At 34.6% G+C, this 24,873-nt stretch overlaps 2 protein-coding genes across 11 annotated transcripts in view; one reads left to right on the top strand and one right to left on the bottom strand.

Annotated features, from left to right (window-relative positions):
• Positions 1 to 5,084, bottom strand: part of SEC23A (SEC23 homolog A, COPII coat complex component) — a 56,640-nt gene extending 51,556 nt beyond the window's left edge. For 3 of the 6 annotated variants that reach the window (XM_074365596.1, XM_010967034.3, XM_074365598.1), the window contains exon 1: positions 4,826 to 4,964. The gene's annotated coding sequence lies outside the window, so the exon portion shown is untranslated. Of the gene's footprint in view, positions 1 to 4,825 lie in introns of all 6 variants that reach the window. The other 3 variants (XM_074365599.1, XM_074365600.1, XM_074365597.1) reach the window with 2 other exon arrangements.
• GEMIN2 (gem nuclear organelle associated protein 2) lies at positions 4,685 to 19,611 on the top strand. 5 transcript variants are annotated; one of them, XM_045504331.2, is made up of 10 exons: positions 4,696 to 4,949; positions 5,338 to 5,422; positions 6,964 to 7,053; positions 7,322 to 7,381; positions 9,740 to 9,853; positions 11,552 to 11,596; positions 12,720 to 12,788; positions 14,501 to 14,611; positions 15,793 to 15,851; positions 16,107 to 19,144. In XM_045504331.2, the coding sequence occupies exons 1-10, from the start codon at positions 4,813 to 4,815 to the stop codon at positions 16,381 to 16,383; spliced, it is 1,047 nt and encodes a 348-aa protein (XP_045360287.1). In that variant the 5' UTR covers positions 4,696 to 4,812; the 3' UTR covers positions 16,384 to 19,144. The 5 variants fall into 5 exon arrangements, with proteins under 5 accessions (XP_074221702.1, XP_045360288.1, XP_045360287.1 ...); XM_010967035.3 differs by lacking the exon at positions 16,107 to 19,144 and adding an exon at positions 19,197 to 19,611 and having other exon boundaries at positions 4,701 to 4,949; XM_045504332.2 differs by lacking the exon at positions 11,552 to 11,596 and having other exon boundaries at positions 4,695 to 4,949.
• The last annotated feature ends 5,262 nt before the right edge of the window (positions 19,612 to 24,873 follow it).

Here is a 24,873-nt window from a genome sequence, read left to right as displayed (position 1 = left end):
GAAATAAATATTGTGGGGGGAGGTAATTAGGTTTACTTATTAATTTTTTTAAAGAAGGTATCTGTCTTTATGTACTTTAAGGTGAATGAGTTTAAGAATTTAACCCTTGGATATATCAGGATCTCTTGGACCCAACTTTAGTTTTCTGAGGTTTCCTATTTTGGGAGTTCTATATGTAAGGTTTTGATTTTTCATAACATTTATTCCTTCTTAAGGACTTCCAAAGAACAAAGAGAAAACATTTTTTTAAATATAGGATAAGACATTTTATTTGCAATTATCATATGGGTTCATTGGACTCTTGTAAATCTAGGCTACATTATGGAATCTTACTGATCTTATTTTTCCTACATCTTCAAACATTCTGCTACTTCATCACCTATGGAATTACTTCATTATTACTCATTAATTGTTCCAAAGTATGCTTTAAAAATATACTAAAGTAATAAGAAAATGCAAGAATGACAGAATTACCTAAGATGATAGAATAGTGAACTAAGTCAATATTATTGCATTATCCTTCAGTTTTCTTTTTGCAATGCCCGAAGTACTGCAGCATCTTTCAAGATCTTTCTACTATGCTTTTAGCTCTCATTCAATATAGTTGAGAATTCAGAATTCAGAAGATGAAAGCAGAGATAGAGAATAGCACTCTAGACCCTAACTAATAATGACAGTGAAATCTTAAACTAGGAATCTTTAGATGCCCATCTCCTAGATGAATTTTTCAAACTCAGGAATCAATGAATTAAGAATATGTTTCTAAGGACAAAAAGAAAATATGTTATTCTCATATAATTATTCATTCAAAATGAATAATTTCATTACGTAAAATTTTTGCAACAAGAATCTAGATGATCTTATTTTGCTAAAAGGACATATATTTAATATTATTTCACCTTTTATGATGTTAATATGGATAAACTTCTATGGATATGATTCTTAAGTGGACAAATGCTAATGACAGTTGTGTGTACAAAGATGATAGGAAGGAAACAGGTAATCTAGAAATTAAAAATTCTTTGGTCTGCTTATTTATAAAGCTAAAAATACAAATTTTTGCAATTAGGCAGCAAAGAAAATAGCTGCCCTCTCTTCAACAAAATGATGAGCCTTTAAAGATTTCAAAAAATTCTTATGTCTTGAGTTTTGATGATGCAACTACAAGAAGAACCAGAAGTAACAATAAGTTGGTATATAATCATGATGTTTTTGAAAATTGTAGTCACTATTTACAAGATGGGTATGTTCCAGACTTATGCATCACAGGTAGTGTGCAGGTGGTTGCATTTAGAGGACATTGCCCATTTTGGATATATTTTCAAAACTAGGAAAATGTAAAATAAAAATTGTAATTTTCTATGTTTAGATACTTATTTAAATTTCCAATAAAGTTGCTTTCTATTATCCCTTCACTTTTGTTTCATAGCAGCTTTACTGAATATCCCTTTATTCTAACATGTATAAATTATTCATGAAACGACTTAAAGATATAAAAATTAAAAAGGATCCATTTGGACCCAGATGGTATGTGGTGAAGACTATTTTTTTCTGATATACTGAAAGTTAAGAGGTTTTGATCTGAGGAAGAGTAGAGAGAATGGAAAATTTCTTGAGCTCCCGAGAAAGGAGTCAGACTACGAATTGGAGAAAGAGGAATTCTCCAAAAACAATTTTTACTGGATCTAACTTAATCTATAGACATCCCTGGACCAAGGCATTTGAGATCAATCTGTAATCCGAAGGATGTTTGTTAAACATTTACCAACATGCAACTGATTATAATTGTTTGCTTTTAGTTTCACCACCTTGTGCAGGTCCTGGCACAAAATGATTGTTCCTTAAATATTAATGAACTGCGCATGAAAAACTAAACAATTATAAAATATAATTATCATCATCATCTTTTTTTGTATTTAGATTGACTGTAAAAATATAAAATGTGACATAATTCCCACCTCCCCAAAAAAGTCTTTCTAAAAAGCAAATAATCCTAAGATACAGGACTTGAATAATTCTTCAAACTGTCATTTTTGAAAATGCCAGAGAATATTAAAAAGAAAGAGTGGGAGAGGTACTGTGGTCAAATAAAGTCAGGAAAAGTTAAATTATGTAAAATAGGTCTCTTGACTTGTCAAAAGTTTTAACATGCTGATATTTATTGTGAATCTTTAACAGTGGCATTTTCATACATTTCCCAAAGATATTTGACCTTGGAACTTTTTTCTGGGACCATCTGGAAGGCAGGTATTCTAAACAACCTATGACTTTGTCTTTAGTCATTAGTTATATTTATCACTAGTTAATGTGTAACAGCCAATATTTTCCTTTCTACTTTTGAACCCACAGAAGTTTCCAAATTGGAGATTCCAGTAGTATGCAGTCAGGTGAAGCATAATAATGCAAACTTGAAATTCTATATGGTCACCACCAGATGGAGCTTTCACCTCTACTTTTTCTTTTTGGTTTAATCTGTTTTCTAAGGTAAATAAAGCACTTGCAGTTGTTTCTAACATGGATTCTCTTCCATTTGTTCAGATGGTGACATTATAAGCCACTGGCCAAGTATTTGGGGACTACTCACTAGAAAAAGTAATCCTCAGCCTCAGTAGTGTGTCGAATCCATATACTTATATCTGTCTGGTGTTCTAGTCTGCACACACAATGACCACAGTCATGTCAGATATGATAGTAAATAGGCTGATTAATAAATTACACATAAAGTTGTAGAATTCTAAACTCAAATAAACCTTAGTGTTCATTTAGTCCAATCTCCGTACATAACGAATGTAAGGATAAGAGAGTTTAAGTAGCATATCCAAGGTCAGGGTGCTGATGTCCATTTAAAACCTACAACACTGAATGTTGATTTCATGCCTGTCTTTTCCTCTTTCAGTGCTGACAAGAATTGGTATTGAATTTCTAGTTCTTGTTTAAACAGCAATCATTTCTGTTCCAGGGTACCCCAGCAGTATTATACTCATTCCAATACCATTTCATTCTGCCACTCTGACCAACTTCAGAATTATTACTTAGAGTTCATTTCATCAAACTAAACAAATGAAATCCTGCGATCTGCTTTTAGACCATTTACAGCCAAAGAAACAAAACAAGGTTAACTACCTTTTTTTTTCCTTTTCTTTTTAGCTAATGTTTACTTGATTTGTGAAGGACATAAGAATTATTAAAACCATGTAGAAAAGAAGGGAACTCCTACTTTAAAAGGAAGGAGCTAGATTTGTATTTTCACTTTAAAAGAGGAGTAAAATTTTGGGTTTTGTGTTCCATAATTAAACTAGACCTTGTCTTAATTTTCTGGCCTCAAGTTAGATAGATCTGGACCCCAAAGCTTAAGGACAGCATTCTCAGAGATAAAGAGACTGACTGCTCATGCCCAGAAGGTATATACTAAGGCTAGGATCTCCTTGCATCTGAATTAATTGCCTCTCTCTAATCTATAACCAGTGGGTCATAAAAGCTCTCATTTGTGCTGAGCTGAATCTTTTGAAGTAAAATAAAGTTACAGCAATGGCTCATAAGTCTGACCATCCAGAATAGAATCTTAACTCCGTCCACTTCCTATTTGTGTGAACTGGGCATGTTATGTAACCTTTTCTGAGCCATTTCCTTCATCTGTAAATGAAGATAACAATAGTAATTACCACTTAGAAAAACAATATACTAAATGTGAGGATTTATATAAATGTGATAATCTATATAAAACAGTTAGCCCTAAGAAAGAGAAAAGCAGCCTCTGAGAGCCTGAAATTGACCTGGCTCTATCGAGTGGGCCTAGTCGTTGTTAGGAGCTGCCCTGACATTCATGCCAGGCCACGTTTTTCTTCTATTGAATATAACCATTTCACAGCCACCAACATCAGATAAGACCACTCGGTGACCCTGAAGGATCAAGACAAAAACAAGACCATTCTGTAATAGTGTCTGAACTCAGACAAAATCAAGATTGTCCAAACCACAAAATGACCGAATACCTCCCTAACCTGTCTAATATGACTGCTGCTTCTTTACCAAGTATACCATTAACTTCTCTTTTTTCTTCTACCTTCTGGATAAGAGTTATTGAAATACCTAATCAAAGAATTTGTCTTTGTGCTCTGATGAGCTGGAGAACTGAGTTCTCAGATGTCAGAGTGGCCAATTACTGTAACACTGAGCCAAAATGAAAGTAACAATGAAGCCCCTAATCACTTACTTTGATTGTATAAGCAAAAGTCTAAACCTGGTGAAAGCAGAATTTCCCTGTTCACTTGGCTTTCAGATAAATCTGGGTTGGAACTGGCTCTTTCCCTTTGGAAGAAAGTCATAATTACTTAGTACTTAACCCCTCTTTCGGTCGATTTCATCTCCTACAAAATCGGGATACTACTACTTTCTTCAAAAAGTTGTAAAACTTGAATGAGGAAATGCATGTGATGTATCCACCAGAGGTTTAAGAATTTAAAGCTCCATAAGTGATCATTACAGTAACCTGCTCATTAACTGAAAAAATTAAAATTCCCACACTACTAGGGACGCGTAAAAGTTAATAACCCTCAGTCTTTACTTAGAAGAGAGAACAGGGTGTAACACCCAGAAACACTCTAGAACCACTTCTACGAGGAACTAAAGTTTTAGCCTTCGTTACACCACCGGAGCCCTAACCTTGGGACAACCAGCAGGTTCGCTCATGCGCAATTGCGCCCCCAAGCCCCTCCTCTTGCTCAGTTCCGCGCCAAAGGTACCCACATGCGGGCCTGTGCTGCGACCTAGACTTCGCGCAGGCGCTGGGTGGGACTGGCAGGATTAAAAACCATGGCGTGGGTACCTGCGGAGTCAGCTGTGGAAGAGTTGATGCCCCGGCTGTTGCCAGTGGAGCCCTGCGATTTGACCGAAGGTTTCGATCCCAGCGTACCTCCGAGGACTCCTCAGGAATACCTGAGGCGGGTCCAGTGAGTGCTTTGACCCTGTGCGGGTGGGCTGGTCTTCCTTTCTTCCCCTGGGCACAGTGCGCCGTGCCCCGCTGGACGCTGAAATGTGATAAGTCCCGCCTCTGTTCTCGTCCCCAATCCACGCGAGCCGGTGGGATCAAGTTCCCTTGATGACGTCTTTGCGTGAGCGAGTTTCTGTGAACTTAATTTTATTAAACTTGGATTACTCGTGACAAGATATGTGCTCTTAGATTTCTTTGCTTTCAATCCAGATAATTTCAGAAATACATTGTTTAGTACCTCGATTTCAATTCTGAACTTTTTTCTGACTTCATAATGAACTGTAGAAGTGGGTCGGTTGTTTTACTACACACGAACAATAACAATCACATTTCTTGCTTATTTGTAGGATCGAAGCAGCTCAATGTCCAGATGTTGTGGTAGCTCAAATTGACCCAAAGAAGTTGAAAAGGAAGCAAAGTGTGAATGTTTCTGTGAGTTCAATTACCCGTCAGGGAATTTGTTTCCCCGCACAAATTAAAAAAAGACCAAGGTTCTTCCTATAGTATCAGACAGTATCAGTTATGATGTAGGTAAGACTTGACTACTCCATACGAAGTTAGATATTTGCTTTTACTTTTCCCCCGAAAAGGACAGTTGGCATTTACTGCCTCCAGAGAGGCTTTCAGTAACCCCGGCATTTGTGGAGATCTCCTCACAATACTTTAGAAACATGCACCAATATTAAAGGAGTCTTTAAATAGTTTACCTATCATATTATTTTCAAGGTAACTTTTTCCAGTTCATAATTATTATTGGGCTGATATTTAATCTTAGTGTAGTTTGCACGTTCTGAATTTGGGTTTTGTTTTTTAAGAATAGAAACCCACATATCTCACACTTTTCTGCCCACTGTGAACACTTTCATTCGTTTATTTATCCAGCACATTTGTTTTTACTAAGTAACTAGGAATACAACAGGAGAATATGACAGCAAAAATCCCTACCCCTTGTAGAGTTTACATTCTCCTGGGGAAGACAGTAAAATGAACAAATTAATTACATATTGTGACTGTTGCTGTGAAGAAAATTAACACATAAAGACCAGTAAGTAACAGGGAGAACAACTTTAGGTAGAGTTGCCATAGAAGGTCTTTGAGGAGGTGCTATTTAACCTAAGGTCGAAGGAGAACAGCAGCTTTTAAACTGTGATAATTTCCTTTCCTTTTAGTCCTAAGTAGTTCCTTTATCCTATGTTTATAATTGGGAGATTATAATCCAGACACTATAATGTTTCATGTAATTCATTTTCAGGTTTTTAGTTGAATGGAAGATGATGTCTTGTATACCTGGCTTTTAAAAAGTGACCACACTATGTTTTATTTCAAGACAGTATGTTATCAGTTGTGACCTGTGTGCTGTTTTAGGAAACAGAAGTAGTCCTTGTAAAGTCAAGTGTCTTAAATATTTGAGTACATTCTGTTCATACCAAAATTCTTTATTTGGGATATATCTCTCTTTTGGTTTTGAAGTGTTTTGCTCGTAGTGGAGGGATAGCTCAAGTGGTAGAGTGCATGCTTAGCATGAGGGAGGTCCTAGGTTCAATCCCCAGTGCCTCCGTTTAAATAAATAAATAAAGCCAAATTACACCCCCCCAAATGAATAAAATTGAATTTTAAAAACTTATTAAAATATAAAGTGTTTTGCCATTACAGAAAGCTAGGACTAGATTATATCATCAGGGCTCATATTTCAATTTCTTAGAAACTCCAACTGTGAACCATTCTGGATTGCTCTTACTGAGGTGACTATATAAGGGTCTTTTCCTAACGTTTTAAACTCAGACATAAATAATTAAGTGAATAATTAAGTGCCTCTTCTTTTGCATCTGCAAAGAATACTGTCTTTATTGTATAGTCTTACTTGCTTTATTATTCACTTTTCATCCTGATCCTCCTTTTACTTTGCAGAGGCAAAGTTACAGATTCTAGTTATAACACTAACATTGATTCTAATGTTTTGAACTGATCTCCAGCTGTCAGGATGCCAGCCTGCCCCTGAAGGATATTCCCCTACACTTCAGTGGCAACAGCAACAAGTGGCACAGTTTTCAGCTGTTCGGCAGGTAAGTGTATTTTCATCATCTAATCACACTAAACCCTTCCCTCCCTCAGATTTGTTTCTGAGACTGTAGTTGGAAAAATATGGCTTGGGATTCTAATGTAGAAAGATAAAATACTTATGATTCAATTATTACATTATTACTGGAATTATTAGACACAATACAGTTTGAAACATATTTTCCTAGTTTTAGGATTGTTAGAATGTTGTACTGCAGTTGATTTCAGTTATGTGTTCTCTGAAGATCACTTGTGTGACTTTTCTTCCTTTAGAGCGTGAACAGACATAGGAGTCACTGGAAATCACAACAGTTGGATAGTAACGTGACCATGGTATGTAAGTTTCTCTGTTTAGGTTGCACAATGTATAACTATTTGAAATAGTCCATATTTACTTCCAGTCCTTAAAGGTTCACTTGCTAAATCCATATGATTTTCATTCTCTCCCATCTACCATTGATAGTAATAATTCCATTATCTTGGTAGCCTAAAACATACAGAATCAGTAATAGAAAATATTTTTATGACAGTTTTAATCCACAGCATCTTGAAAGACTTTGGATAGGTCTCTACATGCTTTTAAGGTTTCTTCTAGACATTTCCTTTTAGGAAATTAAATACATTCTCAGTATTTACAAAAAGATTGAATAAAGGCTTATTGGATTTTCCTAATGAAGTAATGGTGTCAATACCAGTGAATGACATTTTAGTAAAGTTTGTCATGCTTATTGGAAAGTAGTGTTTCCTACATTTTATCAGCTTAGATACAATTTTAAGCTCTTTAGTAGATATGTTACATCCAGACATACATAATCTACTGAAGAGCTGTTATATCTACTGGGGGTGCTGGGGAAGGGATGGATACATTGTTTCAGAACAATACTTTTAACGTTTTAGGGCATCTCATACTCTTCCTGAGAATCACATGAAAGCTATTTATCTTCAGAGGGAAAAAAATGCACCTTTGCATCCAATTTTGCTCATAGTTTCGGGTAGTTTATAGATTTCAGATTTTTGAAGCCTCCTCTAGGCAGTGCTTCCTAACATGTTTTATATGATGACACATTGGAATAAATGAAGGAGGCTGCTCCCATAGCCTCAGATACCAGCTGAAAGCTGAGAGATCATTGTGACCTCTCTATATGCTTCCCTATCAGCTGGAAGCTCTGCTCTAGGAAAAGTGTGAAAGGCACTAGCATCACTTGCCCAAGATCATTTAACTCATAGAAGGTATAGCTGAGATTCAAACCAAACTTTGTCTAACTCTAAAGCCTTTCTCTGTGCTGTGAGGCCTCCTTGTAAAAAGAGGGAAAAGGTGGTAGGTAGGTAGACATTTTTTTTTTCTTGGTTAGGGTAAGGACTTTTGGGTACATACTTGCTAATTCAAAAAGAAGCTGTAACAATAACATTGTGGTGATAAATTTTGTCAAAAATGTAAATGATTGAGCACAATTGATTCAAAAATGAAGATCGTCCATCAAAACGGACTATTACATAGCAATAACGTGCGTTCATCATGGCAGATGTAAACATTATGTAAATAATAATGTGAAGAATTTTTAAAGCACACTCTGATGGCAACTATGTAAATGTAAACATTGACTGATTGATTTATCCAACCATTTATTAAGCACCCACTATATTTAATAATCAGGGTTTTCAATGCTACCTGAAGTAGAAACAGTCTCTGACCTAAAGGAGTAATGGGAAGAGATGGATTTATTGTTCTAGGATAACAGGTTTCAACCTTTTTGGGATCTCATATTCATTCTGAGACTCTAATGAAAGTTATTCATTCTCAAGGGAAACACTTTACATATATGTAAAGTAATTTGCAAAGTGATGTGTCCAAATAAAAATTGTTCTGTTAACTGAATCAATGTACTCTACACCTGAAACCAAGACAATATTGTAAATCAATTATACTTCAATAAAAATAAATAATTTTTTAAATTAAAAAATTAAGATAGCCTTATTGAGCTGAATGGTCCTGCTTTTTTCGTCTGACAATGTAAGGAAGTATGTAATCTTCTCTGCAGTATACATCCTTCGTTCTTGTAAGCATTCTTAGTGTATTTTTTTCCATACCAATTTCTATCTTTGTCACCCTCTTTTGGACACTCTCTTGCTTGTCAGCGTCAATTAAAGTATGATTCAGGCTAAACACGTCCCACGTATGTGTGACCACTTGGGTCCTGTATGATTTTGCTCAGGCTGCTGTAACAAAACACCACAGACTGTGACTTAACAGTAATTCATTTTCTCACAGCCTTGTAGGCCAGAAGCCTTAAGATCAAGATTTCAGTAGGTTTCTCTTGAGATGTCTCTCTTTGGCTTGCAAGCGGCCATCTTCTTGCTGTGTCCTCACGTGGTTTTTCCTGTGTGTGCACGTGTCCCTCACGTCTCTTCATCCAAATTTCCGCTTCTTACAAGGATGCCAGCTAGATTGGATTAGGACCCACCTTCATTAGCTCATTTCAACTTAGCCAGTCTCCAAATAGTCACATTTCAGGGTACTAGAGGTTAGGACTTCAACATATAAATTTGGGGGGTACACAATTCACACAATAACAGGCACTATATCTTTGTATTGAGGTGGTGGGAATATGCAGGAATCCTCACTTCTATTTTCACTATTCAGTATTAAAAAAATACATTGGAGTAAGTAAAATCTTTTTTTTTTCCTTTTAGCCAAAATCTGAAGATGAAGAAGGCTGGAAAAAATTTTGTCTGGGTGAAAGGTTATGTGCTGAAGGGGCTGCTGGACCAGCTGCAAGTGAAAGTCCTGGAATCGATTACGTGCAAGTAGGTGATAATGTGGCCAGACAAACCAAAAAAGGTTATAACTTTGTACATGACTTAGTATAAAGATTCAGAAAATAACAGCCTAGGCCAAATCCAGTCTGCATCCTGTTTTTATACAGCCCATGAGCTAAACATAAAAACATAATGGTTTTTATGTTTTTAAAGAGTTGTTAAAAAAAAAAAAAAGTAGTATGTGACTGGGACAGCATGTGGCGTGCAGAGCATAAAACATTGTCTGGCTCTTTACAGACAATATTTGCCAATCCTTGACTTAGTTTATTGGCTCTTTGACTTAAAAATTGGCAGCCTAGCTTATAAAACAATGTACTGTGACTTTTTTAGAGATGGCCTCATATTTCATGTTTTAGCTGTTAAATAATTTTTTGAGTTAGACAGGATTTTTTTTTTTTAATGATGAGACATGGGACCAACAATGAGTTATGAGTAGTCAGGGAAACAAAGGAAAACATATGACATAATTAGGTGCTTAAAAATGTTTAGTAAATTTGCGTTTTCTGGAGACAAATGTTGAGGGTATATTTAAATTTCACATGGCTTTATTTTAATCATAAATTATGGGGCCAGCTGCTTCTTGTCCTTCAGGATTCACCTGCCCTCGAGTTTGCAGATGTTGCTATGAAACCCACTGAATACATCTGCATTACTGGTAACTCCCTATACTATGTTGTTCTGTTGAATAGGTATTTATTGTTTTTTATGAGGTACCACTTTGTGTTTTTCCCATTTAAAATTAGTTTATCCTCAAAATGCAAAAGCTCTAAAAATCACTAAATAAGACCCAAGACCCAATTTTTTAAAAAATTGCAAAGGAGACAAATAGACATCTCACAGAAAGGAAATACAAATTGTTCTTATATGAGAAGATGCCCAAACTCAATTATAATAGAAATATAGCTTATAACTCCACTGAGTTGGTGCTTTTCATATAACATATTGGCAAAGAAAGTTTGATATACTGTGTTAACAGGGCTGGGAAAACAGGTACTCTTACATATGGTGGTGGGAGTGTAGACAGATTCAAATCTCTAAGGAAGCTAATTTGACACTATTTCATATACAACCTGTGTTCTTTTGGGTAATATCCCTAATGTTATGTTTCACAATGTTTTAATTTGACAAAGAATTAAAATATATTTAGTTTATTACAAAATGTATACAAGTGAAATATACCATGTGAAAAACCATCTAAGAACATCGGAGTTTAATGCATGTTCTGCTAACTTTCTCACGAATCAGTGCTGTTTTCATAATTATGGCTCCCAACATAAACTCCAAAGTGCTTTTTTTAACTGAAACAGATTACGTTTGAAAAAACTCATCCAAAAGCCCTTAATTCCTGAAAATGTTAGCTTTAGCTGATGATTTTGAAGAAGTATGTACAACATACTAATATCAGTGTCATTTTTGAAAATTTCATACTTTAATATCTTAATTACTAAAATCATTCTTTATTTTTAAATTTCCATTATTCAGATTTCAAGACAATATTTTCCTGGGCATTACCAACCTAGTAGTTCATGGAATGTTTTATTGTAATGGACAATGAAAAAATTTTCTTTTATCTATCCTTTGTTTTTAAATAATAGTGTATTGAGAAATTCACCAGTTTGAAAAAAAAAAAATGAAGCCCTTCCTTATAACACCATTTAGTAAATTTGAGTCTTGCTTTTCTTTCAGATTGGTTTTCCTCCCTTGCTTAGTATTGTTAGCAGAATGAATCAGGTAAAATCAATCTAATAATGAGAATATATGCATTCGTTTGTTTGCAGTGTGTGTTAAAGTATTTGAATACATTTACTGAATATTTACAGTATGTAGGACCCTGTCCTAAACTCTTTAACAGTTCTTATTTAATCCTCACTAAAATGGGGGATTATTATTAATGATCCATTTTTTATAGTTGGGGAAACAAAGTTGGAGATTAGGTCATGTGCAGGTGGTTTTTCAGCAAGTTTTAATGGCAATGCTGGGATTCAGTTCCAGGTTGATTTAATTTCAGAACTCGTGGTCTTGATTATAGTGCTAAACTATTGCCATGTATACATTTCAGTTATAAGTCTTAGATTCTGGGGTTTGAAATAAATGCTAAGGCTAGATTGCTATTTCTCATTCCAGATGTCCTACACATTATATTAAGAATGAAATAAGAGAATTTCTTGGATCAAAAGGGAAGAAATATGGACTTTGATTTTTCAGTCTTTCAGGACTGGGAACTCTCTTATCCATTTAAAGAGCAAATAAAAACTTTGTTTTGCCTTCACATTAGCATTGCGTACCCTTGGAAGATAGATTTCTTTTTTAAGAGTCATACTCTGATGTAAATCATATACTTCTTTACTTGATCATTTACATTAAGATACTGTAGTAGTTATACTAAATTCAATGAGAGTGATTTTTTAAAGTGTCCATCTATATTTGAATTTGTCAGATAATATTTTCAGGTTTGTTCAATTCTATCTGCATGGCTTTAAAACTGATCTTTTTCCAGCTTTCTCTTTAGGTTTGTACTTTGATTTAATGAAAACGAGCTAAAGGTATTCATGCAAAGATTTTTTTTTAAGAGATACGGAATTTTTTAAGTATTTACAAACTAGATTAGTAGCTGCAGACTAAATCCTAGGATTTAAACTGAGGTATTGATACTTGAAAGCATATTTGTCTAAGAAGCCTCTTCTCACTGAGTGAACCATCTAATCAAATTACTGAATAGTCACAGCATTCTCTGGAAGTCTGAAGAATGAGGCCATTTTAAACAGTTGCTTTCTAACTAAACTTAGTGAAACTCAGGTTGAACTTGTGTTTTATTACTAATACTATTCTTCCATCTCCTTCCTCCTTTTTTTAGGCAACAGTAACTAGTGTCTTGGAATATCTGAGTAATTGGTTTGGAGAAAGAGACTTTACTCCAGAATTGGTAGTACTGCATCTTTTTATTTTCATGACTAAATTATAAACATTTATACTGGTTTATTTTTTTATTATTTCTTAAGATGTTTCTAGAATAGAATTATTGGATCACGGTGTCGGAAGCCTTTGTTACATCCTGCCAGATTAATTTCCAGAAGAATTGAACCAGTGTGTAACACCAACAATGGATTCTTTAATTTATTTCTCTTCCCTACAACCCTACTTTAAGTTGAACCATATGAAATTTTCTTTTTTGTAGGTTGAAAACATTTGATTATCAGCAGTTCCACATGGTTCAAGCTAACATTTCATAATTTGTGTTTATTTTTCAAGTTTAGTAAATATATAGTAGTGCTTCAAAGTAAATGTAGTATGTTTTATTATCATAACACAAAAATTTTTCCATGGATTGGTATATTAGCTACACCTTCAGTAGATAACTTTGTTCATATTCTTAGGCCACTATTTTAGTGGAATCTAGAACTTTAAATTCTATATCAATTCTTTCTGTCTGATAGCGACCTTTTACCAGTATTATTTATCTGACCTATTCTCTGTGTCTTCCTTTAATCTTTATTTTTTAAATTCTCTTTGTTGTAAAAGTTTTTGGATTTTTTTTTTTAACTTTTAAAGATTCCTCACTCAAGAGGGAGATAATTTTGGCTTTTCCTGTTAATTGGTGAAAACATATTACCAAAAAGTACAGCTATATTTGCCAGAGGAACCATTAAAGTGTTTCTGAACCAATGCTAACTGATTTACTAAATTTTAACCTAGTTAATCCTTTGAGTTTTATTTTGAGTAATCTGTCTTTTAAATCAACAATGTTCAATTCCTCTGTCTAAGTAAGCATACCATTAGTACTCTAGTACTGAGAATATCAATGTTTAAGTAAAAACCTGTGTAACAGGAAGTTTGCTAATCATAAACTACCAAAAAAAAAAAAAAAAAGAGAGAGAGAGACCTTTTAATTATTTCTTTTTTGGGGATTGCTTGTCTAATATTTTTTGAGAAATACAGCCTTATTTTGCCATCCAAGTGTGAAGTTATGAAAGAAGATTTTCAGCTATTTGGTTTGGGATTTTGCTTATATTTTTTATTATTGTCAGAGTGTGCTCACTAAGTTTGAGAAAAGGAACCTTTCAGTATAGATACACCTTAGTCAGTAGAGGTTTAAGTACCTTCTAACTGTAGAGGACATTTGACCACCTGAATGTCAGCTTTGTATCATAAATGTATCCCTGAAAATTTGAGTCAAGTTAAAATGTATAATAGCTTTTTTCATGTAGAAGAGAATCTTGCTTACTGTTTGTAAAAGAAAGCTGGATGTAAATTTTCCTATTTAAGAGAAAGCCTTATTGATTTGTGGTTGCTTGAGGAGCTAACTTAGTGTGTTGCACAAATTGCTATTAATTAAATTTATTTATTTATTTATTTATTTATTTATTTATTTATTTATTTATTTATTTATTTATAATTTGGGGGGCATTTAGGTTTATTTATTTATTGGAGGTACTGGGAATTGACAAATTGCTATTTAAACTTTGTTCTAATGTTCTTCAAGATTCCCCAAAGTGATGTGTTGCTCAGAATAAACGCAGCCATGTATACTGCTGGTGGAAATATAACTTGATATAACCTTTCTGAGGTATAGTTTAGTGATTGAGTTAAATTTATGGTGTAGTTTGCCTACTTATTACTTTTTAAAATTCTGTTTAGGGAAGATGGCTTTATGCTTTATTGGCTTGTCTTGAAAAACCTTTATTACCGGAGGCTCATTCACTGATTCGGCAGCTTGCAAGAAGGTGCTCTGAAGTGAGGCTTTTAGTGGTAAGTTCAGACTTTACTGTTTCAGATCAAAAGCACTCACAATTTATGTGGTGATAAAGAGTGAGTCCAATGAAATAGGAAAACGTGAAATATTTTATTAGTCAGGATTAGATTTAGCTACATAATAGAAGAGTCCAAAATAACAGTAGCTTAAATAAAATGGAAATATTTTTCTCAGACAAAGGAAGCCTGACGGTCGGCAGGTGAGGTCTAAGATGGCAGTAGCCCAGGCCTTAGGGTTCTGCCACATGCAGCTTCCATCCTCAGGCTCGCCTCGTAATCCAGGATGGATGCTGGGGCTTTGGCCATTGTATTTCATTGTAGGGAGCTGGAAAGAAGAAAAGGTGGTCATCCTCTCTAAAGAGCCTTCCCAGAGGTTCCACAAACACATCTGGTCAAAATAGCTCATGGGCCAGAATTTAGTCACATGGCCATAAGGAACTATGGGAAATGATGACTTTTAATTGGGTCACAGTGTGCCCTGCTGAAAATGAGCTTCATTTGCTAAATAACGGAGGGAGACAAGGAGTTAGAGTGGTCAACTAACAATCCCTGGCACAATGATCATTTTAAATTTCTCCAATCAGACCCTTCCTCTAACTCATAACTGCAGCAGTACAATATAAATTAATTTGATGCCTGACTAAGTCCACTTCTGATTTTTTTTCATTCCTCTTTTCCCCTCCGCAAAATGTGTACTTGTTCACCATTGGCTATTCCAAAATATTTTCATCAAACATCCATGAGAGGGCCCAAACTAACTTATATGGCCTGTACTCTGAGCAAAATGTACTTGTTAGTAAATATTCCCTGTGCTATGTTCCTAGACTTTATTACCCTCTCCAGAAGTGCCTTTTCACTCTGTTCCAGTCTGCATCTGAATATCATTTACTTTTCCCAGTCTGGCTCATATCCTACCACGTTCTGTGATGCTTTCCCTGATCCTCACAATTTTAAAGAATCTCTCCATCCTCTGTTTTCCCAGTATGCTTTGTGTCTTGTTTATGGTAGTATGTTTCTCAAGGAATCATTAACTCTACAGTTTCTCCTTTTTCTTTGATGTCTTCTATTTTCACATGATTATTACTATCTAATAAAATGTTCATGTTTCACATCTTGAAAGGAAACTTGTTTCAAAAATATTGGGGGACAACAGATTACATTTTAAACTTTCTTTTTAGGACAGCAAAGATGATGAGAGGGTTCCTGCTTTGAATTTATTAATCTGCTTGGTTAGCAGGTAAGTAATCCTTGGCTTCTTGCTTTATAATAGCATTATTAATGGTAATAGAGAATATTGTTCCCATTTTACAGTGAGGAAGTTGGGGTATGTGGAAACAATATTATATTATTCCTAGTTTTTCTCTATAATGCTGCATTGAAGATCCTTATACGTACAGCTCTATTATTTCCTAAGGGTAAATTCCTAGAAATAAGTTAAAGGGCTTGCATGTACTTCTAAAACTGAGACATTTATTGCCCGTTTGCCTTCCAGGAAGATCATACCACTCTGTGTTCCCACTAAAGTGTCAATGAGGTGCCTTTCTCCTGTTCAACACTGGGCATTTTCAGTTGATTTAAAAATTTCCATTCTAATAATAAAAAAGATACAAATAATTTTTATTTGCTTTTGTTTTATCTGTAAGGGTAAAATATGTTTCATTTTATTGCAGTTTTTAAAAAATTGCTTGTGTCTTATGTTCATTTTCAATTGGGGCATATTTTTATGTAGTATGCATTTGATTTCATTTCTTACATTAAAATTTATTTGAAGATGTTTTCATATTCTAAATTCTTATGTTTGTGTGTATATAAATATAATATATGCATACTTATTTTAGGTCTCTTTCTGGGCTTCATATTTTTGTTCATTGGTCAGTGTTTTTATTCCAATGCTAGTAACTTTTCAAAGCTTTGTAATATATTTGAACATTGAGAAGATAAGTGATCCCATGCTCATTTTTTCACTCGCATAAACAAGATACTTTTTCAGAGTACACACATATTCAGCATGTAGTTTCTTGATCTGTAATAATTATGCTGATGATAGTTACTGCTGTTTCAGTAAGCTAGTACTTAATAGAATCAAGATTTAAACATATCATCTGACTTTATGAGAGAAGAAATGTCCAAGTGTAGTAGGTCATGATTATTTCTTTTCCTCAAAAAGTTAGGTAAAAATAGGAAAAAAGTTCTAGGACAGAAGTTTCTGAAGGTATAGGCTTCACTTAGGAAAACTTACAGCAAGTTTGAAAAAAAAGATAACCTAGGCCTTGACTCTTTGCAGTAGCAGCTTCAATGTAAGTATCAGGTATTGTTATAAATCTTGTGTTTTTTGTTGTTGGTTTTGTTTGTTTTGATAGCTTTAAGGCAGTAATTGCTAATTCATAGAAATACCTGGTCAGATGAGTGGGATCTTGTTCAAACAGGATCCCTTAAATATCAGCCACCTTGCTTATTTTACCATTGATAATTATTTTTTTTAAGTTTCTTATTGTGGAGATTTTCAAACACATACAAATATAGTAGAATAAACCCCCCAGACTAATCCATCACCCAGGTTCAACAATTGCTAACTCTTCACCAGGGTATCTGGTTTATCCCATCTGTTTTGTATTTCAAACAAATCTTCAACATGTCATTTCTCCTGTTTTAGTGTATCTAACTGATAAGGACTTTTTAAAAACATGACTGTAATATCACACCTAATAAATTTAATAACAACTCTGTGGTATTGTCTAATGTCCGGTCCATGTTTCACATTCCCTAATTGTCCCCAAGATGTCTTTGTGTGTTTGAATTGTTCAAATCGGGATCCAAGTAGGATGCACTCATTGCATTTGTCTGATGTCTCTTAAGTCTCCCCATTAGCCCCTTGAGTTTTTTTCTTAGCCATTTATTTATTGAAGAAACTGGGTCCTTTGACTTGTAAAATTTCCCACAAATTTGTTTTGACAGCTGTCTTCATAGTGGTAGTCAGTGTGTTCATCTAGCCTCTGTATTTTCTGGAAACTGGGAAGTAGGTCTCGAGGCTTGAATATACATAATGATTTTGCTTGTTTGACAAGACTCCGTGTGAGCTGCTGTGCCACATCAGGAAGCACATGATGTCCCACTTTTACTAGTGAGAAAGTTGACCACATTCAGGTAAAGGGGTATTGCAGCCATTATGCTTTCTGATACTCACGTTGTTCTCTTTGGAGCCTTGTTGGATCAATTAAATAAATTAAAATTTATTTGAAGATGTTTTCATATTCTAAATTCTTATGTTTGTGTGTATATAAATATAATATATGCATACTTATATTAAGTATGGAGCCCTGCAGATCAATTCCTATGCTTTTTGTTCTATAACCTTTGTGTTCTTTTTATTTTATAGCTTTCTTACTTTCTAGTATGTCAGAATGATTCAGATGTATCTTGGACACTTCTGGCTCCAGATCTGGACTCTCATTTTTCTCCTGGGAGTGCTGGTTCCTCCCTTAAAGTAGAAAATGGTATCTAGAGCCCACAATTTGGACATTAGGGAAGCTCGTTGTTGCTAGGTTGGTCGTTGTGTTTAGGCCTTTTCAATCAACAGAGCTGGGAAGTATTTTTTAGAAAGAGAAAAATAAAATCATGAGTTCAAATTGATATTTCAGTTCTAATTTAAGATTATTTAACTGTTCTCTGATGTTATATTTCTGTTCTTCAATGCTGAAAATTCTGGTTTCTAACAATATAATCCTTGGCTTTATCCTACAATTTGTATGTCATAGTTTCAGATTAACAATACTAACAGTTTTACTGATAGTGAAACTATTGAAATCATTTTAAGAATTCTTTGCAGTTCTTTTTATCTCTGATATATCTCATCTCTGATATTCATATATCAGAATATCACATTTAAGGTCACCTGAAATTATTCTTCTTTGTGTGGTTATGCTACCAACTTGGTATAGGAGGAGATTAATTTGGTGGAGTTTGATTAGTTATTTTTTCTTTTTAATTTAATCTTGTTTTTTAATTTCATAAAACATTTACATTATTCCAAAGTTAAAATTACAATTCAGGGTACATTTTGGAGCATTTTACAATCCACCTTTACCTGTAGCCCTTTTCTCCCTTTTGCAGTTATCCATTTTATTATTAATTTTCAATTTATCCTTTCATTCATTGTTTCTTTTAAAAACTATAAGCATATGTAACAATATATCGGCATTCCTGCGCATACTTATAAAAGGTAGCATGCAAAACATATCATTCTGTACCTTGTTTTTTTTACTTAATAAATCCTGGAAATCACATGGTAGCAGTGCAGATATTTTCCTCATTCCTTTTTTATGAAAGCCTCACGGTTTTCCACAGTGTAAATGTACTGTAGTTTATCAAACCAGTCTATTGATGGACATTTGGCTTGTTTGTGGCCTTTTGCTATTACAAGTAGTGCTGTGAGGGGGATGGTATAGCTTAGCTGGCAGGTCCCAGGTTCAATCCCCAGTACCTCCATCAAGTAAATAAATAAACCTAATTACCTCCCTCAAAAAAAAAAAAGTAGTGCTGCAATTAGTATTTTTAAGCATACATTACATTCTTTTTTTACTAGGTATTTTGACCAGCGTGACTTAGCTGATGAGCCATCTTGATGTAGCTGATCTCTCAGGGATAGGAGGTACTTGTGATGAAGACAGCCTGAGTCTTAGGAAGTGCGATGCCAGTTCAAGTGCAGATTGCATCACATCTTCAGCACAATGTGAAGAGTCTTCATCTTAACCTGTGCGACTCAAGTTGGTATTCAGAAGATAGTGTTTTTTCAATATTTGACGTATCTTTGAAAGATCTTACCCAGTTTTGATGAATAGTTTAAACAGTTTTCTGTAGTCACATGCTTTTAAAACAAATTGAATGCCATTTATTGATGAAGCATTCTGCACAGAAACTGTGTGAAATTGTACAAAGGCCCTTGGTGCTGTTTCATTGTTTATTTACATATATACATATAAAATTTTATTGAAAATGTGTTTTGATTGTTAAAATTTTGTTTGACTCTTGAACAGAACAAAAGACAATGGATAAATGTCCTTAATCATCTAGATTATGTGGCACATGTATTCATAATCAGCAGCAAGATTAGCCTAAGGTTTTCCCTTTAAGCTCAGAACTTTTATTTTTAAATACTTTATTGCATAAACAAAACTTTTTCGTTGCAAGTAATTTTCAGTAACATCCTAATTATTGACTTTTCATTTTTCTGCCACATCTTTTGTTCATATCACTTATAATTTATCTCTTTCTATATCAGGCGGGAATGTTTCCTATGTTAAGTAACAGGAGATCCAAGTAGCAATGGTTTTTCACATAGGGATTTGTTTTCTTACACAGTAAGACGTCTGGAGGAGCTGGCTACTGGCACTGGTTCAGTGACTCCACGATACCAAGGTCTCTGAGTCTTAGCTTTTCCCTCGTGGTAAGATGCCCCTACAGTGCAGAGCAATGTGTCTCTATTCAAGACAGGAAAAGGGAGGAAAAAGGCAGAGCCTTCCACATCTGATCCTTTTCTCATAAAAGCAAAACCTTCTCTAGAAATCCACAGCAGATTTGTCTTCATCTGTTGATCATAAGTGTATAAAATCATCACCTCTAACTTCAGGAAAACTGGGGAAATGAAACTGTAAGCTTTTCCAGTCTTTCTAATGGGAAGTGGAAAAGGAAAAGGGGATTAGGAACAACTGTGGATCAGGCAACCAATAGTTTTGCTACTTTTTATAAATGGAGCAGATATAATTTTATATTTCAGTCTTTTCTGCTGTTGTGTCTTCATAAAACTGATTTTTCAATGGTAGTCTAAGTTGTATTTTACCGTAATTTAAACATTCTCTCATTGTTGAATATGTAATCTTTCAGTGTTAATCCAATATAGAAAATGCTACCATGAATACCTTCATGCACATAGCTTTTTCCTTTCTTTGACCAGAAGTTCCCAAGCATAGGGTTGCAAGTCATAAGAGTCTATCAGTTAATATTGCATTTGAAACTTAACTGAGGTTTTAAAAATTACAAATTTATTTTTGTTTCTCATAAAATAATTCTTGTCTGAGGAGCTTAGGGCTAGGGCAGCAGGTTTACAACATCTCAGATGCCCTAGGTGCATCCAGATTTCTCTTTCATCAGTGTTTGTGTGTAGCTTTCATCCTTCTCTGGTCATGATATGGTTGCTTTATCTCTTACTTCAAATCTGCATTCCAGGGAGGATAAAAATGTACCACCACTTCTGGAGGTCTGTACCAGGGGAGCAAAGTGTTATGTAAAACTCTTCAACTTGTATATTATTTGTCAGAGTTATGGCATCTTCTACTTAAAAAGAAAGCTGGAAAATTTAACTTTTCAGGTGAGCATATTGTCACTCCTACCAAAAATGGTTCTGTTAGAAAAGAGGGGAGAGTGGATATTGGGTAGGCAGCCAGCAGTGTCTACCATCAAGAGTTTAGATTTTCAGCCTACACCACAACTAGCTGTTTTATAGCTGTACATTCTTTGCTGATTTGCTCTTTGCGGGGTGGGGCTAGGGACTGATTTAATAAAGGTAAAGTGTCAGTTGTTTTAACTTACATTTCTTCCATAGCTAATGGCACAAAGAATTAACATTTCTGAAGATTAGAAACATAAAAAAGAAGGCAATTTTGCATGTGCAGAAGACGAGTGATATAAGAAATTATTTTAATGCAGTTACACCTCATTTTCCAGCAAGCTGTAGGAACTCCTATATTTAACTGAGAACTTATTTTTGTAATGACTTAACTTGGCATAAGGATATTTTTCAGGAATGTAGAGATAAAAGTAAAAGATATTCAAAACCACTTACGTAATTGTAAGTATGCAGACTATCCAGTGTAGCCTTAGGGTTTATCAGACCTTTCACAATAAAAAGTATCTTCTGGTTTTTATGAGAAATTGAAGAGAAAAAAATTTTCCAAGTCTTAACACAGGTAGAAAGCTTTAAGTACACTGAGAAACTACACATTTTAAATAATGGAATTTAGAAGTATTTATTTTGAAAATATTAACTACCAAATGGTAGTTTAAATCAGGACTGTGGGAGCATGGACCAAGTAAATTAGATTGTACCCGTATTTTTTTTTTTCACATGAAAGAGTCATTACTTCTGTTGATCAAAAGGACATTTACATTGATTAAATTGTGTTAATTCTTTTATTAAAATTGTATTCATTTCTACCTTTTAAAATAAGATTATTTCATCTGTGTGCTTAGCAAAATAAGCCAATTAGAGGCCGAATTAGATTAAAAGTGGCTCAGGTTATCAGTTTTACCATCTGGGGACAAAAAGATATAAAAATGTTTTATGTAAATCAACTACTTCAATTTTTAAAAAAAGTTTTAGAAATTACTGAGAAAGATCAAGTTGACCTATGTCCATTATAAGATTTTATTTTGCTATGTATGTTACAAATTCCCACTAAGTTTCTAAGAATAATATCTTCTAAATAATATGTCCCTAGAATATTGGTTTATGTGAGCTGTTAGTGTTTCTTAAAAAGAGGTACTGTAATCAAATACTAGTTTAAAATAAATTAAGCTGATTACTTGATTTTTTCAGAATCTGTAACATACCATTCATGTGCACTGAAAGTTGACAAAAGAGGATGAATATCCAAAATGTATCTGATCACAGTGCTCATTTTTCAAAGAGCACTTTGGAAAACATTTATGGCTTCTATCCAGTTTCTTTCTTAACTCTAATGACTCCAAAATTTGCACCAGTCCGTTTCTGCAGTCAGTTTGGTGCTTGCCCAGGCCTGAATTGAACTCCCATCCTACAGTTGTACTCTGGGAGGACTTGGAAACAGTTCACCAGATAACCTTGGCTCTAGGATTTTGCTTCTCTTTAGTCTGCATGTTGGGTTCTGCTGTAGATTGTTATTTGTGTCCTCCTAAATGCATATGTTCAAATCCTGACCCTCAGGTGATAGTGTTAGGAGGCAGCGCCTTTGAGAAATGCTCATTAGGTCTTGAGGGCAGGGCGCTCCTAACGGGACTAGTGCCCTTGTGGGAGAGGCCCCAGAGTTAGTCCCATTCTGCCAAGTGAAGACACAATCAAAAGGTAACTCTGGGAGAAAGAAAAAAAAAAAGGACATCCATCTGTGAACCAAGAAGCAGGACCTCACCAGACACCAGATCTGCTGACGCCTTGATCTTGGACTTCCCAGCATCTAGAACTGAGAAATACGTTTCTGTTTTTTATAAGCCACCCAACCTATGGTATTCTGCTAGGGCAGCCCAAATGGGCCAAGACAGGTTCTGATGATATCTCCAGCCTTAAATCCGCTTAATGAGGTTTGACAGGTCGGAGCAAGGGATTGAACTGTCGTTTCGGTTAGCATTGGCTACTGACTAGTTTATAGTTTGTCCTTCATACAGTGTAGTTTTTACTCTTGAAAAATACATCTGTTCAAAACAAATTTACTCTTCACCTAGGTTCCTTGATGACTATAATTAAGATAAAGTTGTGCAAAAGGATACCGAATAAAAATAACTTTACTGTGGGATTATTTTAATTTAATCTTCTATACAATTTACTTGCAACTTTCCAGTCTTTTTGATATACTCATAAGCATGTATTTTTATATTCATAAATTGTATTTCATATATTGCGTGTACAATATCCTGAAACAAACTTTTTTCTCTTAATACCAGTTAACATCATTCCATGTAAGCAAATACATAACTATTTTATACTCTTTCCCAGGTGCACAGTATTTCCTTGTGTGCCAGTACGAACAAGTGCCATCAATGAACACTTAACCAAAATATGAAAATCCTTATACATACAAATTTGCATACTCATTTATATTTTTTTCCCAGTTTGAGATTATTGAAATGTATCTTGTAAGTTTAAGGTCAATGTGATGATTTGATGGACATATATATTGCAAAATGATTACTACAGTAAGATCAGTGAACCTATTTACCACCTCCCATAGTTGCAGTTTGTGTGTGTGTGTGTCTGTGTGTGGTGAGAACTATTTTAAGATCTACTCTTAGCAACTTTCAAATATACAATACAGTATTGTTAACTATGGTTACCATGCTGTAGATTGCATCCCTGGAATTACTCACTTTATGGAAGTTTGTACCCTTTGACCACCTTCACCCTCAAGTATTTTCTTAGGTTCATGAAATAGCTGAGTTAAAGGATATGTGTTTTAAGTTGAAAAGTGAATGCTTTTTTAAAGTGCAGATATTCACTTATCCCCATGGTATAAACTATAAATATTTTCTCTATTTTAATAATTTATAGTTTTTCTGCCATATAAACTTTAAGAAAATTGTCATCTTTTGTGTGGCAAAAAGCACGAAACATGAAATCTACCTTCGTGTTTTCAAGTGTTCATGTAGTAGTGTTAGTTATATCCACATTGCTTGTACAGCAGATCTCTAGAACTTACTCACTTTGCACAACAAACTGTATACTCGTTGAACAATTCTCCACTTCCCTCTTCCCTCAGCCCCTGGCAGCATTCTACTTTCTGCTTCTATGAATTTGACTACTTTAGATACCTCATAGAAGTGAAATTATACCGCACTTGTCCTTCTGTGACTGCCTTATTTCACTTAGCATAGTGTCCTCAAAGTGGTCACATATGACAAGACTTCCTTCTTTTTTTAAGGCTGAATGACTTTGCTGTTAATGTATATACCATATTTTCTTTACCAAACCATCTGTCAGTTTAGGTTGTTTCCACCTCTTGGCTACTGTGGGTAATGCTCAATGAATGTGGGAGTGCCAAATATCTCTTCAAGATCCTGATTTCAATTCTTGAATACTCTTCATATGGGATTACTGGATCACATGGTAGTTCTAGCTGTCATTTTTAATGGAACCTTTATACTGTTTTCCATAGTGGCTGTATCATGTTACATTCCCACTAGAAGTGTGTAAGGGTTCCAGTTTCTCTGTATCCTTGCCAACACTTTTTTTTTTAGGGCCATCCTAACGGGTGTGGGGTGGTATCTAACGGTGGTTTGGATTTGCATTTGCCTCATGATTAGTCATATTGAGCATCTTTTCATATACTTATTGGCCATTTGTGTATCTTCTTTAGACAAATATCTTTTTCAGTACCCTGTTCATTTTTTAATTGGGTTATTTAGGCTTTTTACTCTTGAGTTTTAATTCCTTGTATACTTCAGTTATTAACCCTGTACCAGATATGTGATTTGCAGATCTTTTCCCCATTCCACAGGCTACCTTTTCACTCAGTTGA

The sequence above is a fragment of the Camelus bactrianus genome, chromosome 6, assembly GCF_048773025.1.
Source record: "Camelus bactrianus isolate YW-2024 breed Bactrian camel chromosome 6, ASM4877302v1, whole genome shotgun sequence".
NCBI classification, from domain to species: Eukaryota; Metazoa; Chordata; class Mammalia; order Artiodactyla; family Camelidae; genus Camelus; species Camelus bactrianus.
This window is presented reverse-complemented; position numbering and strand designations above follow the sequence as displayed.

Bases quoted from the DNA above. Each gene is read 5' to 3' on its own strand.
- GEMIN2 (XM_045504331.2), top strand. From the start codon at position 4,813: ATGGCGTGGGTACCTGCGGAGTCAGCTGTGGAAGAGTTGATGCCCCGG. The intron at 9,854-11,551 runs GTAGGTGATAAT...CTTTTCTTTCAG, and splicing joins CTGGAATCGATTACGTGCAA to ATTGGTTTTCCTCCCTTGCT. The intron at 11,597-12,719 runs GTAAAATCAATC...TCCTTTTTTTAG, and splicing joins TTGTTAGCAGAATGAATCAG to GCAACAGTAACTAGTGTCTT.